Source organism: Vicugna pacos, chromosome 20 (assembly GCF_048564905.1).
Source record: "Vicugna pacos chromosome 20, VicPac4, whole genome shotgun sequence".
NCBI lineage: Eukaryota > Metazoa > Chordata > Mammalia > Artiodactyla > Camelidae > Vicugna > Vicugna pacos.
In genome coordinates this window covers 43,705,036-43,720,898 of record NC_133006.1, presented here as the reverse complement: position 1 = coordinate 43,720,898, position 15,863 = coordinate 43,705,036, and the positions used below count along the sequence as shown (strand labels likewise).

Below are 15,863 nucleotides of genomic sequence, written 5' to 3'. Positions count from 1 at the left end.
CGCCTGGCATCTCCGCCCCGAGTCCAGGACACCGCGATGTAGGCAGCGACCACACAGGGAAGCCCTGAGGGCCATCGCGGGAGACGGGGCCCCACCGACCCCAGCATCCCGGCAGCGCTTTCCCACAAGGCAGAGGTCACCGTGGGAAACGCCTGCGGGCGAGATGAGTCCACGTGTGCGCTGCAAACGCCGAGACGCTCCCCACCTCCTCTTCTCTCCCTCAACTTCTGATACCGCTCAGAGTCGAGCAGGGCAGCAGAACCTCGACTAACGCAGGTCTGGCTGGAAAAATGCAGGGAGAGGTTCAGGTCTCTTCTGCTAGAACTGACAGCACTGCTTAGTAAGAGTGTCATATTAACCATAAAGGAATAAAAGCAACTCTATTCTAAAGACATTTATTGAAATAATGACTTCAGAGAGTTCCCTAAAATATCTATTACTATTTATTCATGTAAGGAATTTAGTTTTTCTAATGATAGCACTTAAAGGTTCCTTTAGGACTAAGTTTTCTGTTGGTTTTTTAAATGTGTAACGACATTAACACATTTTTAGATGCATTCATAATTCAAAATTATTTTTCCAAGTGAGAATGTCTTGCTAGCTTTCCTGATAACCAATTTTTATTATGAAAAATTTAAGCAATTTAAGAGATTAAAAGCATCCCTGGAGCGCTCCATCTCCAAGGTGAGCGCAGGGGACACTTACTCAAATCATTCTTATGCACACGTAAATTAGTCTCCGTTTTTTCCAATGAATGGGAAACACCTTAATTTATGAACTGCTTAATTAGAGACACTGGATATTCTGGTGTCACTCCAGGTCAATATATAACTTCTGTGAGACCCACGACGGCACACGTGGAAAAAGGACCCGTGACAACAGTTTATTCGAGTTGGAACTGCTGTAAAGATTCCTCTGATTTAGTATCTGTTCTGCATTTTAACTTAAAAAAATTAATAATCACCATTTAATTTTAAACAGATTGAAGCAGATCGTTTTAAATGTCATGGAAATGAAAGAAGATCATAAGCGTGTTTTTGTTAAGTACTGAAAGCCACGAAATATGACATCTTGTTTTTAAAGTAACTTGCAGAATTCCAAATAAAGTGTTTTTATAGTGTTTTACTTGGCTAGTGTAGATGTCATCTGAGTTAAAAACACTTCAATTATTTAGTAGGTTAAGTTTGCTTCCTAAAAAAATGATTTCTTGTTAATACAAGCAGGGCGAGAGCCGAACTAGCAGGTTTACAAAAGTCACACGCACTCAGCCAAACGGGAACAGCCCTGCCTGGGCCACAGCCAGAGTGACGTCCACCCAGCGGCCAGCAGCCGCGTGCGGGGCTCCCTGCGGGGCAGAGCCTCCCTCCTAAGGGTTTTTCCCACTTTGGATAAAGAAAAATCTGCAATGAACTTTGTCAAAACACCGAGACATGAGATTAGCCACCAGGCATTAATCTTAGGAAGGCGGTCTTTCTCGTTTAACACGTCTGAGTTTTACTCACTGACACTCGGGTCGTTGCCACCCCTTGGCTCCTGTGAACACTACGGAAGTGCACACGGAGCTTTGAGGTAGTGACTTCATTTCCTTTGGATAGATACTCAGAAATAGGACTGCTGGGTCATATGGGAATTCTATTTAAATTTTTTTTCCCATTAAACTTTGTTTTAATGGCTTTCAAAATTCTGTGGCAGATTTTTGGTTACAGCCATTAAGAAGTACTGATTTTAAAAACTAGTAACTTAAAACTGCCACCCCCACCCCTGCCACACACACAGTGGCCCATAGAACAGTCTCCTTTATCACTGGCTTTTACCATAAAACTTGAATGGCCAGTAGAGGCAGACAGCTCTGAGGCCGCCCTGCACCACCGAGGAAGAGGCGGCACCAGGGACGGTGTCATGCAGCCTTGTGGACTTCGGGGCGGGCTGGGGCCCTCGACCACTGCTGTGGTGCCAGCACAGCAGCTGTCCATCTCACGCCGGGTGAGGGTCAGCAGGGCAGCTCTGCACACCCTGGGCTCTGCCGGGGGCCGTCTCAACAACGGCCGCGCCATAGGTTTCAGCAGACCCTCCAGCTTCTTCCTGTCCAGCTCAGCGGACTCGCTCTGACCACCCGTCCTTCTCACGGGGTCTCTGGATGGCCAGACAGCCCCTGCCGAACAGGAGCGACGACACAAGAAAAACCTCCACCATGTACCAGTGGGTCGTGAGAACGTCTGAATGGGGATAAGTTAATGTGCAAAGTGAGCACGGACTCTTGGCAGCCACACGAGTGCCCCCCTTGCTGCGAGCCCACCTGCACGTCCTCACACGCAGCCGACCACACACTCCGCACAGTCTGCTCCCTGCGCTGAACCTGCCGGTACCTGAGCTGTTAAAAGTCAAGGACAGGCTCCACTTTTGTCAGCTGGGCCAGAGCCTGCTCTAAGCCCTAGAGGAGGTGGAGCCAGGCCAGGTGAGAGCCACTGACAGACCAGGACCCTGAGATGGGGTTGGGAGAGTCTTTGTGCTTTTGGGGGGGGGGGATGCAAACCCATACCTAAAGCACGCATGCGGTGCTGACTGGATGCACAGGATCCTATCGCTCACATCCTTGAGCTTAAAACGATGGAAAGCATGAACTGACCCTAAAACTACAATGCTGCTTGTTTACCATTGAGGGGGGAGGCTCACAAGAACCACGGGCGGCGTCAGTGCACAGAGTCTGCACCCAGAGTCTGGAGCCCAGATAGGGTGGTGCCCCTGGCACATGGGCGCCACGTGGACCAGCGGACAGTCTCCTCCAGGGGGAGAGAGTGCAGAGAGGAGCGCAGGACAGGCTCCGACAGAAACAGGACTAGCGGGGCGGGAAGAGCTGGGGGGCTGTTCCCATCCAGGCAGGCGGGGCCAGCACTGGCCGGTCCAGGCCAGTCTCAGCTGTGGGGAACTGTCTCAAGGTCCTGGTGAGACAGTACAGACAAGACTTGATAAAACAATGGTTTTAACAGAATAATCAGAAAGCCAAACCATCCCTCCACTCCTGTTCAGATCACCCTGTAGAGACCACAGCAGGGTTTTCCCTGGTTCACTGGTTCAGAGCAGTGTCCCCGGCCTTGGCCGCCCACCACAGACGTGAATCCACGGGCCACAGCCCGCCCTTACCCAGGAGGTCAGTGGGGCCAGTCCCCAGGTTTTCTCCTCTAATCGTGACCTTTGTCCAAGGTATTCCCTCGTTGGGAGAGATGCCTGTCACCAGGGGGGGCTGCCGCAAGCGAGACATCGTGCCTTCGGGGAAACAAGGCCCAGTGCCACAAGCCACCTGTCAGAAGAGAAGGACAAGAGGATCAGCACCACCTGCGAGAAGCGGACTGGAGACGCCAGGTCAGGCGTCCAGCACCAAGACGCAGGCGCGCTTGTCAGCACCCAGGCCAGACTCTGGAGCTGCCGGGTAGCTCATTTGCCGATACCCCCGATCGTGAAGGTGACCAAGTACGCAGGCGAGCACCGTGGTGGGACATCTGGGATGGGCACCTTCGACGCGAGAACAGAGGGAGCCCGAGGTCACCCTGAGCCCCAGGCCACCACGGCCACACCCTAGGAACATGCTGGAAGCTGCCGCAGGGGACACTCTCATCAGACTCATAAAGCTCACAGCACCCCCACGTTCCCACAGGCATACTAACTTCACCTTATTTGTGACCTGACTTAGTACAGCAACTCTTAAGTGCTGAGGGGGAACCTCATTAGGATGTTACCAGCCCTGTCCACAGTGTTAGACCACGAACTGGATGAGCACGTGGCTTCCACTGAGTACCTTCAGAATCAAATTTTTAAGTAGAAATATTCCGGAAGACTTGTCTCCAGAAAAACAGTATGAAAATTTAGTAAGAAATTACCACCGACATTAATGTTACTGAAAAGATGATTAATAAAAACACCAGATGGCCAGCTACCCTTGACATGGTGGTTCTGATCATGAGGAGGGCAGGACAGTTCTTCACAGGTTCAAAGACAAGAGACCCCATCCAGTTAATGTCTAGACCCCTCACCTGAAGAAACTGTAACCCAAAGACGGTAAGAGACGTTTTTCAAGGTCACACATTGTTTAGATGTAAAAGAGGCCCTTGGCTTCCTGACTCCCGGCGCGAGCGCCGCTCTCCTCTCTAGGGTGCCCTGCATCTCATCAGCTCACCTGGGCATCTGACAGCCACATTCTGAGAACCTTAGCTGCTTCTTACACAACCGGAGCACTGGCTCATCCTGCTGTGAAACAGAACTGAAATGAGAATACCTCTGGTCTCAAAAAAGGCAAAGCAAACAAAACAGAAACCAGGACAAGGCATTGTCAATTTACTCCCTATTTTCCAAATCCACTTTGAAGGCATTTACAGAAGATCATAATCTTACGTACATCATCCTCAGTCTGTCCAAGTAAAACAGTAAAACGAAGTCGTGTCTGGTAATAGCAGGTAAATGTCTGGACCAACACCCACAGTCATGAATCAGAAAGTATGATCTACTTTCTTGTTGGTGACCGAGCAGCACACCTCTGCTCCAGACACACAGATCAGACGCAGGTGAAAACCCAGCATTCGTCACGTTGGTCCACGTGCAAACGCAAGCGGCAAGTCCTCCCCGGGCAGCAGCCCCTGCAGCCCCTGGGTGGCTCCCCAGGCATCTCAGGAAGACCAGGAAACCGCTTAGTTTGCAAACATAAGAACATCTACTTTTTACACGACAGCATCCACAACACATATGGACGCGCTCAGTAATTATTTCTGGAGTGAATTCTGGGAAGGACGTCTCTTTCTGACCCACCTCCAAGCAGGAACATCCTGCATTATAGATAATGTTTTTACATTAAAAATCACAAATAAAGGAAGTACTGTCTTATCACTCCCAGTGAAGAGCCTAAGGCTTATGAAAACAGAATTTAGTTTCTCAACATTTGCAGTTTCACAAACTCATGCCAAATTAGCAAGGATATTTTTAAAGGAAAACTTTCATCTATAGTTGTCATTAAGTGCCTACAGATTTCCCTCACAAAGATTTTCCAAATGCAATAAAACAACAGTCTTTGAAATTCTGTCATAAGATCTTTCTTATATAAATACACTGAACAGAGGTTAACAAAAGTCTGACTTTTCTGCCATAAACCTGATTTATTTAATTAAAACAATACCCAGTCTTTACATTATACAACCATGTAAGATAATGAAAGAGGTAAGGAGTAAGACGTGAATAAACCCACCCTGAAGTTACACACCACAAGCTAATTCTATCTTTTGAAAGCAGAAAGCCAGAGACAGGAGGTAAAGTAGCTGTTCTTACTCACGTAAGGAAATTACTACAGATACAGAATAAGCCACTTTCCAAAGGCAATACCCTCACCCAAGTACACTAATAAAAGGGTTAAGTGACACAAATGGACAAATGCTGAAGGCTGACAGCACTGGAGCACTGTATCGGGATTTTCACGTGTAAACACAGGGACACACGGGTAAACTGCAAACTACATACTGGCTCTCAGCCTAAGAACCATACTCCACACTTAAAACTCATTAGGCACCAAACAGGGTTATAGGTTTGTTCAAAAAGGAATCATACAGAAACCTGTTGTGATGCTACACACTAATACTGAACTATCAGAAAGAGAAAGAAAGAAACTAATCCTGTTTAAAAAATCACATCAAAAAGAATAAAATACCTAGGAACAAACTTAACCAAGGAGGTGAAGACCTATCCTCTGAAAACTATAAAGCACTGATGAAGGAAACTGAAGATACAAAGAAATGGAAAGCTATCCTGTGCTCTTGGATTGGAAAAATTAATACCATTAAAATGTCTATACGACCCACAGCAATCCACAGATTTAATGTCATTCCTATCAAAATATCCATGACATTTTTCAGAACTAGAACAAACAATCCTAAAGTCTGAATGGAACCACAAAGACCCCAAACAGCCAAAGCAATCTTGAGAAAGAAGAACAGAGCTGGAGGAATCATGCTCCCTGACTTCAGACTCTGCTCCAGAGCTACAGTCATCAAAACAGTGTGGTACTGGCACAAAACCAGACACATAGACCAATGGAACAGAACACGGTTATCCAGAACAAGGGAGGCAAGACTATGTAATGGGGGAAAACACAGCCTCTTTGATAAATAGTTTTGGGAAAACTGGACAGTTAAATGCAAAACAATGAAACCATTTTCTCACATCATGTGTAAAAGTAAACTCAAAATGGATTCAAGACCTAAAGGTAAGAAAACATAATACACTCTTTCACATCAGTCTTAGCAGTATTTTTTTGGATCTGTCTCCTCAGGCAAGGGAAACAAAAGTAAAAATAAATAAACGGGACTACATCAAACTGGAAAGCTTTTGCACAGCAAAGGAAACTATCATCAAGACAAAAAGGCAACCTACTGAACAGAAGATATTTGCAAATAATGTGTCGAATAAGGGGTTAACATCCAAAATATATTCACACAACTCAGTATCAAAAACAAACAAACAACCCGATTGAAAAAACAGGCAGAGGACCAGAACAGGCATTTCCCCAAAGATGACACTCAGGTGGTCAACAGGTCCATGAAAAGATGCTTGGCATCACTAATCACTGGGTGAACGCAAATCGAAACCACGAGACTTCACTCACGCTGTCAGAATGACTATCATCAAAAAGACACGAAGTAAGGGTTGGCAAGGATGTGGGAAAGAGGGAACCCTCGTGCACTGTTGGTGCAACGTAAATTTGTGCAGCTGCTGTGAAAAACAGTATGGAGGTTCCTCAAAACAGGAAAACTAGAACTACCATACGATCCAACAGTTTCACTTCTCAACATACATCAAGAGATGAACAGACAAAGAATGTGTAGTACACATACACAATGGAGTGCTACTCAGCCATAAAAAAGAATGCAATTCTTCCATTTGCAATAACATGGATGACCTGAAGGGCATTATGCTTAGTGAAAAAGTCAGCCAAAGAAAGACAAATGCTGTGTGTTTTCACTGGTAAGTGGAATCTAAAAAAAGAAAACAAATGAACAAATGCAACAAAACGGAAACAGACTCACAGAGAACTAGTGGTTACCAGTGGGGAGGGGCTGAGGGGACGGGTCAGATGGGGGAAGGGGATTAAGAGGTACAAACTGCTAGGTATAAACTAAATAAATTACAAGGATGTAGTATACAGTGCAGGAAATACATGCAATACACATACACAATGGAGTGCTACTCAGCCATAAAAAAGAATGCAATTCTTCCATTTGCAATAACATGGATGACCTGAAGGGCATTATGCTTAGTGAAAAAGTCAGCCAAAGAAAGACAAATGCTGTGTGTTTTCACTGGTAAGTGGAATCTAAAAAAAGAAAACAAATGAACAAATGCAACAAAACGGAAACAGACTCACAGAGAACTAGTGGTTACCAGTGGGGAGGGGCTGAGGGGACGGGTCAGATGGGGGAAGGGGATTAAGAGGTACAAACTGCTAGGTATAAACTAAATAAATTACAAGGATGTAGTATACAGTGCAGGAAATACATGCAATATTTTATAGTAATTTTACATGGAGTACAATCTATCAAAATATCAGATCCCTATGGTGTACACCTGGAACCAATATAATACTGTATTAAAAAGGAGTCGTAACTCTGACATGTCTCCAGACTCGTGTTAATTTACCAAGAACTTTCCAGCTTCCTGGACCTGCATGCAGATAATGAGGACTAGGAAGACGCACAGGAATTCAGGAGGTAACAGACGCTCGGCTGGTTTCTTTCGATACTGGTATGGCGTTGATACGTTTACACTGAATAAACATCTCCTTAACAGTGATCTTGTTTTTTCAGTAATGAAATTTTAAATATAGTACCATGTCATATAAACAACCAGTGAAGTTTTTAGCAAATTATATTTAGTGGGAAAATAAAAGCTACACTGGAACACCGGGATCTGGGTGTAAGGGAGCACTTTCATACTACATTTGGTCAGCGATTTATTTCCTACAGATGCAGGGAAAACAGAGGCATAAGTGTTTTCCTGCTCTCGGCAGGGTTTCTCTAAAAGACAGCAACAGAAGCTGAAATAACTTCTAATCTTGATGCTTTTGACTTTTTTAACGTAAGAATTACCATTCTGTGGCAAACAAATTCTTTCCTATCTACAAGAACACAGGACATCCTCACACAAGGACAATATGGCAATGACCTTCAAAAAGGTTTGGACTTTTCTTCATATAAATGTTATCTTTTTAGGGGGTGGAAGGTGGGAAAGGATAGACGGGATTTCAAAACTGTAGAATAGATAAACAAGATTATACTGTATAACACAGGGAAATATACACAAGATCTTATGGTAGCTCACAGAGAAAAAAATGTGACAAGGAATACATGTATGTTCATGTATAACTGAAAAATTGTGCTCCACACTGGAATTTGACACAACATTGTAAAATGATTATAAATCAATAAAAAATGTTAAAAAAAATAAATGTTATCTTTTTAGACAAGTAATAGATTCACATGGTAATCCAGATTTATTTCAATAAACCAAGTACATCCAAACTGTCAGTCTCTGAATTAAGCCTCGACAGGACAAGCTTAAAAACTTAACAGCTATAAAGAGTTTGGAGACCTGGGTGCTAGGCTGGGCTCTGGCATTAACAACTAAAACCCCTGGGCTAGTTTCACGCTCTCGGAAGCAGGTTTCTCCTCTGTCAGTGAGATGGCCGGATGACACTCCCTAAGGCTGCTTATAGTCCTTGACTCTGAGTCTGTAGGAGCAGACTTTTAACTTCAATTACTAATGCAAGACTACAGAAACTGCCCTCCCTAGCTTTTCACAGTTACACTAAACTATAATAAGAGTGTGTTGTTACTCATTTAGAAATTCTTGTATTTATTATAAAATACTTCTCAGTATATCATTAGAAGAAGGTGAGTTTTTAAGACCTTGTATTTAGATGTTAGTGTATTAGATGGCCTACTTACACCTTTCATTTTTGAAAATTATACATCAGGGACTAGAATACAAAACTTTTATAGATATTTTAATGAATTATTAAAAGTAAACCATTATAACAGTCGCCATAGATTAACATGCACAATTATTTATTTTCAAAGACAAACCATAGGTTTTTTTCATTTCCCCATTTTATTAAATATAGAGAAAAGGAGAAACAGAGAGGGAGACAGACAGACTGAGGGAAGGAAGGCGAGGAAAGGGGATGCAACCTTCGGGTTAAAAAGAGAGACTTTTACTACAGCTTAGAAATTCTCATTTAATTAATAAACCAAAGAAAAATGTGAAAAAGATATTAGAAACAAGCACAGTCAGTCACTGTTGTGGAATGGTACAGTAAAGAACAAATCTGCAGATTTTGTAATTTTCTGTGTTAAAGATTAGTCTGCATTTTTATCTTGCATCTAAAGTCTACAAAATGCTACAAAAAAGGTCAGAAGATTTCAAAACGTTAAAAAGCAGCTTAAAAAAATAAATCTGCACAAACAGCTTTGAAAATATTCACCAAGCAACTGGGTATAGCTCAGAAGTCAGAGAGTAAGTGGTTTCACAAAGCTTAAATTGTAACTCTGAGGTGGTCACACATGTATAACTTCAGGACACTGCTTCTGAAAACAACCGACCGCCCTCCTGTGCTGCAGCCCCCCGAGCGCTGACTCAGCACCTATTCAGAACAGAAAGAGGCGGGAACCAGAGCCCACGTGGCCTGTGTCACTGTCCTGCGTTCCTTCCACAGCACCATGAATGGAATTCAGAAACCAGCAAAGCAAGATAAATGGGCAAAGTTAAGTATTTTATCACCAAATCTAGCAGCAAATTACTCATTACTGATGGAAATGTAGTCGTGGGAATTTACTGAGTCTGCAGAAACAAAGGCTGCTGAGTTACGGTTTGTCTTACTGCGCGAGCCGTTAAGGAACTAAAGCTCCATGAGAAGAGATGAACCTTCCCTCACAAGAGCATCACTCACTGCACCAGTGCTCGACAAGCCCTCCCTCCTCGCTCAGCATGAGGAAGCAGCAAGAATTGTTTCATAAATGGGTAACGGAATACTGGGGGGACAGAAACTGGCATTACACAAAAGTCACTCATAAGAAGCATCTAGGTCCACATCGACCCATTTCCTCCAATCATGTGAATAAGAAGCATTATCAGCGAACCTCACAAATAACCAATTCAAACTTTGCAGACAACACACCTAAACCCATGAACACACACTAACGTGTATTTTGACAAAACACACATCTTACTTAACAAAGACTGTGTAACGCACACAAATGAGAAACACCTTACACTTTCGGGTATCACACTGAGCTCTCTAAATTAAGAAAAATGCTTCAGAAAATGTTTATACTTCTTTAAAAAAAAAGTGCTGCTCCCATTTTACACAGTAGCATTTTATAGTAAAATACTGATCCACTGTTCCAGGATTCAGAGTGGTATCTGTTTTGTTGCAATCCTTTTTCCTAAAAAAAAAGAGTTGAGGTAGAAAATCTTTTTCTTGCTGGCACCTTAAAAAGCAAGAAAAAACTGACAATTAAAAATAAACTATCCAACTCTTTTCACCAATGATTTTTAAGAAAAGCTTTGCAAGGGACAGGGCTCCATGAAAGGTACACCTGTGTCAGCTGGTGAGGGGGAGGACTGCCGACCCAAGCAGCTCAGGGTCTGTTCCAGTTCTGAAAAGACCACACGCTCATACAGAAGGTAAACCGAGGCCAAGGTGGCGGAGCAGGAAGGCCCTGCACTCACCTCCTCCAGCGGGCACAGCTGCAGTGCAGCCACTCGCAGAGAAACCACTCACGGGAGAACCGGAAGACGAGCAGGACAGATCTGCTGCGACTGAAGACACAGAAACAGGCAACAGGAGCGCAGGTGTGCAGTCAGCCCCTCCACACCAGGCGGGCGGCCCACGGACACCAGCGCGACCACGGACACCAGCGCGACCACGGCTGCAGAGGCGCTCCCCAAGGAGAGCGCGGTCCAAGCCCACACCGCTCCCCGCCCAGGGGTCCTGCGCCGAAGGGCGACCCGCAGGGAGGGCTGGGAGAGCCAGAGGGCCATGGGAACAGACCACGAGTGACCCCGTGCCCCGCACGCACACACGCTGCCGGACGACCCCCCAGCTGTCACCAGTCTCCTCGCACTGTTGGCTGCTCCCGGCCCCCAGGAGACCTCACTTTTAACGTCAGACCTACTGACCTCCCCTGTGCTACTCCAGAGCCACGCATGCGAAGTCGTGTTTTGGTACTTCAGTGCTGCTTTGTTTATATAATTGCTTTACCAGTTTGGACTCTGCTTTGGAGTGCTGAGACAGGCAGCTGTCCACAGTACCGTCTCACTGAATAACCCGCTGTGTTCTCCACTCATCTGAAATGCCACTTTTCTCGTTTTGAGCCTGTTTCTGAACTCTCCATATTTCAGCCCCCTGATTATTTTGCACCTACAGCACAGTAATTTTACATCGCAGTTAAATATCTGATAGAATAATTAATTGTTAACAGTTCTCTTCGTCATCTCGCACAGACACTGGCCCAGGTGGACTCTGATATATTTTACTTGACTCTAAACCTAATCCTACTAGAATTCTGATGGGAATCACCACAACCCTGACTTCCTCTATTCACACTTCTTTGTCTATCTCAACTGACTACAAGGCAGGCTCCAGCAGAGTAGGGGTTTCTGTCTGCTCCGTACACTGCTGCACCCCAGAATTCAGAACAGTATCTGCATACAACTGATGCCGAATACACACTTGTTAAATGAACAGACGTATCAGTTACACTGAATCTCTGCATAATTTCAGGATGTTTAAAATATCTGTAACATTGACTCTCCCCACTTACTCATTTTTTATGACTGTCAATGAACTACTGAGCTCTATTCACAGGGGAAGTTCAAATAATTTATCTGAAACCAATCAACTTACTGAGTCTGTCTCGATTGAAATCACTTCCCAAAAGATCCTTTGTTTTCTCAGCAGAAAGTTTCACTTCCTTCAAACACTGTCATAAATTTGGCTCTTGCTCTGCAGTGCTGGGGTCACCTGCTGTGACGGCCTTATTGCGCTTGGCCAGGGGACTCGCAGCCTCTGCCGGCGTGACGTGACTGTAACAGGCGACCCTCCAGGGCCGCGCTCCTCCACCCGTTCTGCAGTACTGACCCACGAGGAGTGTTTTTATTCAGGTCTTTCTCCTGATCGCCCCAAAGAAACTGATGTCATAAACATGCTGTGTGCTGTATTATGTACTACATGTTTACCTGTGCTTTATACATAAAGATTTTTGTCCCACAAGAGCTAATTTTCACTCAGCATTTCTTCATTGCATTTCACCACGCAGATGCTTGCTACTGATACTAGGTAGTTACGTTACAGAAATACCTTTGCTCTTAGTTTATTGAAACTCTGTTTTTCTTTTAATGAAGGTACTGAGGATTGAACTCAGGACCTTGTGCATGCTAAGTATGTGCTCTACCACTGAGCTATTATCCCTCCCCCGAAAGTTTATTTTTAAAATTAGAAATGAATTTCGAATTTTATCAAATACTTTTTCAACATCTTTCAAGATAAGTACTTTTTACATATTAATACAGTGAAGTGAGATAATTTTCCTATTAATGAATAAGCCTACATTGCAGGAATAAGCATTATCTGGTTCCATTTTAATAGTTCTCGAGGCGTTCCTAGACAGACCCAAACTTGCTAATACTTTATTTAGAAGCTCTGTATCTTAAATCTTTTTTACAACTAGTCGGAAACTATCTTCCCTTTTACGTCTTTGGCTGTCTGTTGTAGTATTGAGCATATTATTGAGTATTTACTGCGTCCAGAGTGCTGTGCTGCCTTACAGAAAACATTTGAAGTTTCCCATACTTGTCTTCTTGTAACTGTTTCAACTGTATCGGAATATTCTCTTCCTCACAGGCCCCGTTACTGGCCTATAAGACCACCTCATTCTAGTCCCACACTGGGTATGATTATTTGGGAACTTCCTTCATGCTTACGGGTCCATATTTGATAAATCTTCGTAAGACAAGTTCAGTACATTTTTCAGAACATCAGCTATTTCATTCTGATTTTCAAATTTAATTTCATACCACCTTCCCCCGCAGCTATGGCTTTATCATTTTCGTAGTAGCGGTCCTTGACGTAAGCCGTGCATGCTCCCTTCCTTTTTCAAGAGTGGCGCTAGCTCATCATTACTGACAGCTCCTACACGTCTGAATTGCTCTTGCCTGCATTTCATTTTGCCTTCCTCCTTCTGTGTGGATCCAGCACTTAGCTCGTTTGCTCCAATCGACCACGTTCAACAACAACATTTAAAGCCACAACTTTTCCCACCTAGAGCTGTGGTCGTTTACCATGGCTTCTGATACACAGCGGTCCCACTGTTCATTTACAGCGATCTGTAGCTGCACCTCTGATTGCTTCTCTGGCCCAAGCAAGATGAACTCTGGAGCTTTAGAGAACTCCACAGCTAACAGTCTGCTGTTGAACTTTTCCTTAATTCTGGTTTTTACTTACTTCACTCTTACGCCTGTTTACCTGTTTTGGTCAGAGAGTGTGCTCTGTAAATGTGCTGCTCCGGAGGACTGACTGAGCTTTCTTTTGCAGAAGCCCTTCATTTTACTTACTCAGAGAGCTTCCCTGGTGCGTATTTTAGGTCAGGAGCTGGCAAATTACAGCAATGGAGAAATACTGTCCGCCACCTGCTTTTGTAAATTAAGTTTTATTGGAACAGCCACATGAATTCATTTCTGTGTCGTGGCGGCTGCTTTCGTGCCACAGTAGCAGAGTTGAGTAGTTGCAACAGAGACCTTAGGGCCAAATAAGCCTGAATTAGTCAACCCCTGTTAGTGCGGCAGGTCAGCATGCTCTCCCAGCGCCAAGCTAACCTAAACACTGGCAGCCAGAACTCCTGGATTCCCAGGTACATGGCAAGGCTCCTCTTGTTTCTAGCGCTGGTCTTCTCCTCACAGTGACTGGAACGTACCAGAAACTACGAGAGAAAGTCAACCACTGCAGAGACGACGGCACCTTCACCCTGGGAGTCAGCCTCCAGTCGCGGCTTACACTCACAGCGAGGGCGTCCAAGCCACTTCAGGACCCCTTTCAGAAACCAGGTCTGTTAAACCAGTGTCACTGCACAGAACTGAGAGGTGGTGCTTTGCCTTTTTTTTAAGCACTTTACAAATGTTTTTTTCTTTGTAGACTTTTTCTGAATAGTTTTAGGTTTACAAAAAAATGGACTGGTACAGAGAGTTCCCGGATACCCCTCAGCGCCACCACAACAGTTTCTCACTAACATCCTGCATCACCGACACGTTTGTTACGACTGATAAGCCAATACTGAAACAGTAACTAAATCCCACAGTTTACATTAGGATTCACTCTGTTGTACAGTCTATGAGTTCTGACAAGGGTGGTTACATGTATTCACCATTTCGTATCAAGCAGAAGGCTTCACTGCCTTAAAGATCCCATTTCTCCTTCTCCCTCAGCGTAACAATTATGCTTCTTAAACTTTTCCAGTGGTCGCCCAGTTTGCACTGCACGTGTACTAACCCAAGCTGACTTTCTAGTAACACTGCGCAGCTTCACAGGTAGTGGGAGTGCCTTGGAGAATTCCCAGTGCCACTTCCCACCTTTGCAACAAGCTGCCATTCATTTCAATTACTTATGAGATGTAACCGCCAAATACTTTGCTACTACTACTGTTCTGAACAAACCGCTGTCTGTTAGGGCAATTAAGAAAATTAAGAAGACTTGTATTTTATCTCCATTTATCCCTTTCTAATGCTCCTTTCCTTGTGCAGATCTGAATTTCTGACCTGTCTCACCTTTCTTGCTGAAGAATTTCTTTTATTATTTCTTGCAAGGCAAATTTATTGGAGACAAATGCCTCCAATTTTTGTCTGAAAAAGTATTTCTCATTCACTTCTGAAGAATAATTTAGTTTGTACACAGAATTCTATGTTGATTATTTTCCTTTCAATACTTCAAATATTTTACTTTCTCTTGCTTGTGTGGTTACTGAAAAGAAATCCAGTTTAACTCTTACCTTGGTCCCCCCTACAGGCTAGGCTAACCTTCAGCTATCATGGCAGGAATTTTCTACACTGTGCTTGCCCGTAATAGTACATGGAAAGCAACCTAACTTAAAAACCACTGCTCCCAGGCAGCGTCAGGTATGACCAGGAATCACTGCTCTGCGCTCACTCCTGGCTGCTGCTTCACAGCCTTCCTGCTGACGTCGCTCAGCGGACGCCAGACTCTCGCTGGTTATTAAACTCGCCTGCCAGTCTCGGGCATGTGCCCCAACTCTCCTCCTCCTGCAGTCTGTCCCTCCGACTGTCATGCTGCCCCTGCACACACGTGGCTCTCCGCACCCCCTCCCGTCCCCATTTTGCCTGATGGCTCCTGAGCACTCCTCCGCGACAGGAGCCAGGCACTCTGCGTGCCCAGGCCACCCTGCACACCCTACTTCAGCAGGGAACCCACGGCTTCCTGGGACCCACGAGGCAGGACTCCTCAGCTGCGGCACAGAGTCTGGACAGGGTTGTTCTCTGTCCCGAGGGATGTCCTGTGTGTTTCCTGAACAGCACATCCAGCCTCTACCCACAGGATGCAGGAGCACAGCACCACCTGAGATGCTCGTGAAAGTGTCGGGGGCGAGGGGAGGGTTAGAACAGAGACCAGAGATCGGGCTGCTTGTGATAGGACCACCTCCCCAGGGAGACCGAGAGTGGAGCGGCGCAGATCCCGGCAGGACGCCCGCTCCTCTTGCACCTCACACCTCAGCCTCCCACCTCCATCCTTCTTGACACTATGTCTGATTTCGAAACCAGCGGCC

The 15,863-nt window shown here is 44.9% G+C and overlaps 1 protein-coding gene across 3 annotated transcripts in view; it reads right to left on the bottom strand.

Annotated features, from left to right (window-relative positions):
• EXOC2 (exocyst complex component 2) overlaps nucleotides 1-15,863 on the bottom strand; it is a 119,286-nt gene that overhangs the window by 89,269 nt on the left and 14,154 nt on the right. For all 3 annotated transcript variants that reach the window (XM_072945794.1, XM_072945796.1, XM_072945795.1), the window contains one exon: nucleotides 3,142-3,298. In XM_072945794.1, the coding sequence (XP_072801895.1) occupies nucleotides 3,142-3,259 (118 nt within the window). In that variant the 5' untranslated portion in view covers nucleotides 3,260-3,298. The remainder of the gene's footprint in view (nucleotides 1-3,141; nucleotides 3,299-15,863) is intronic.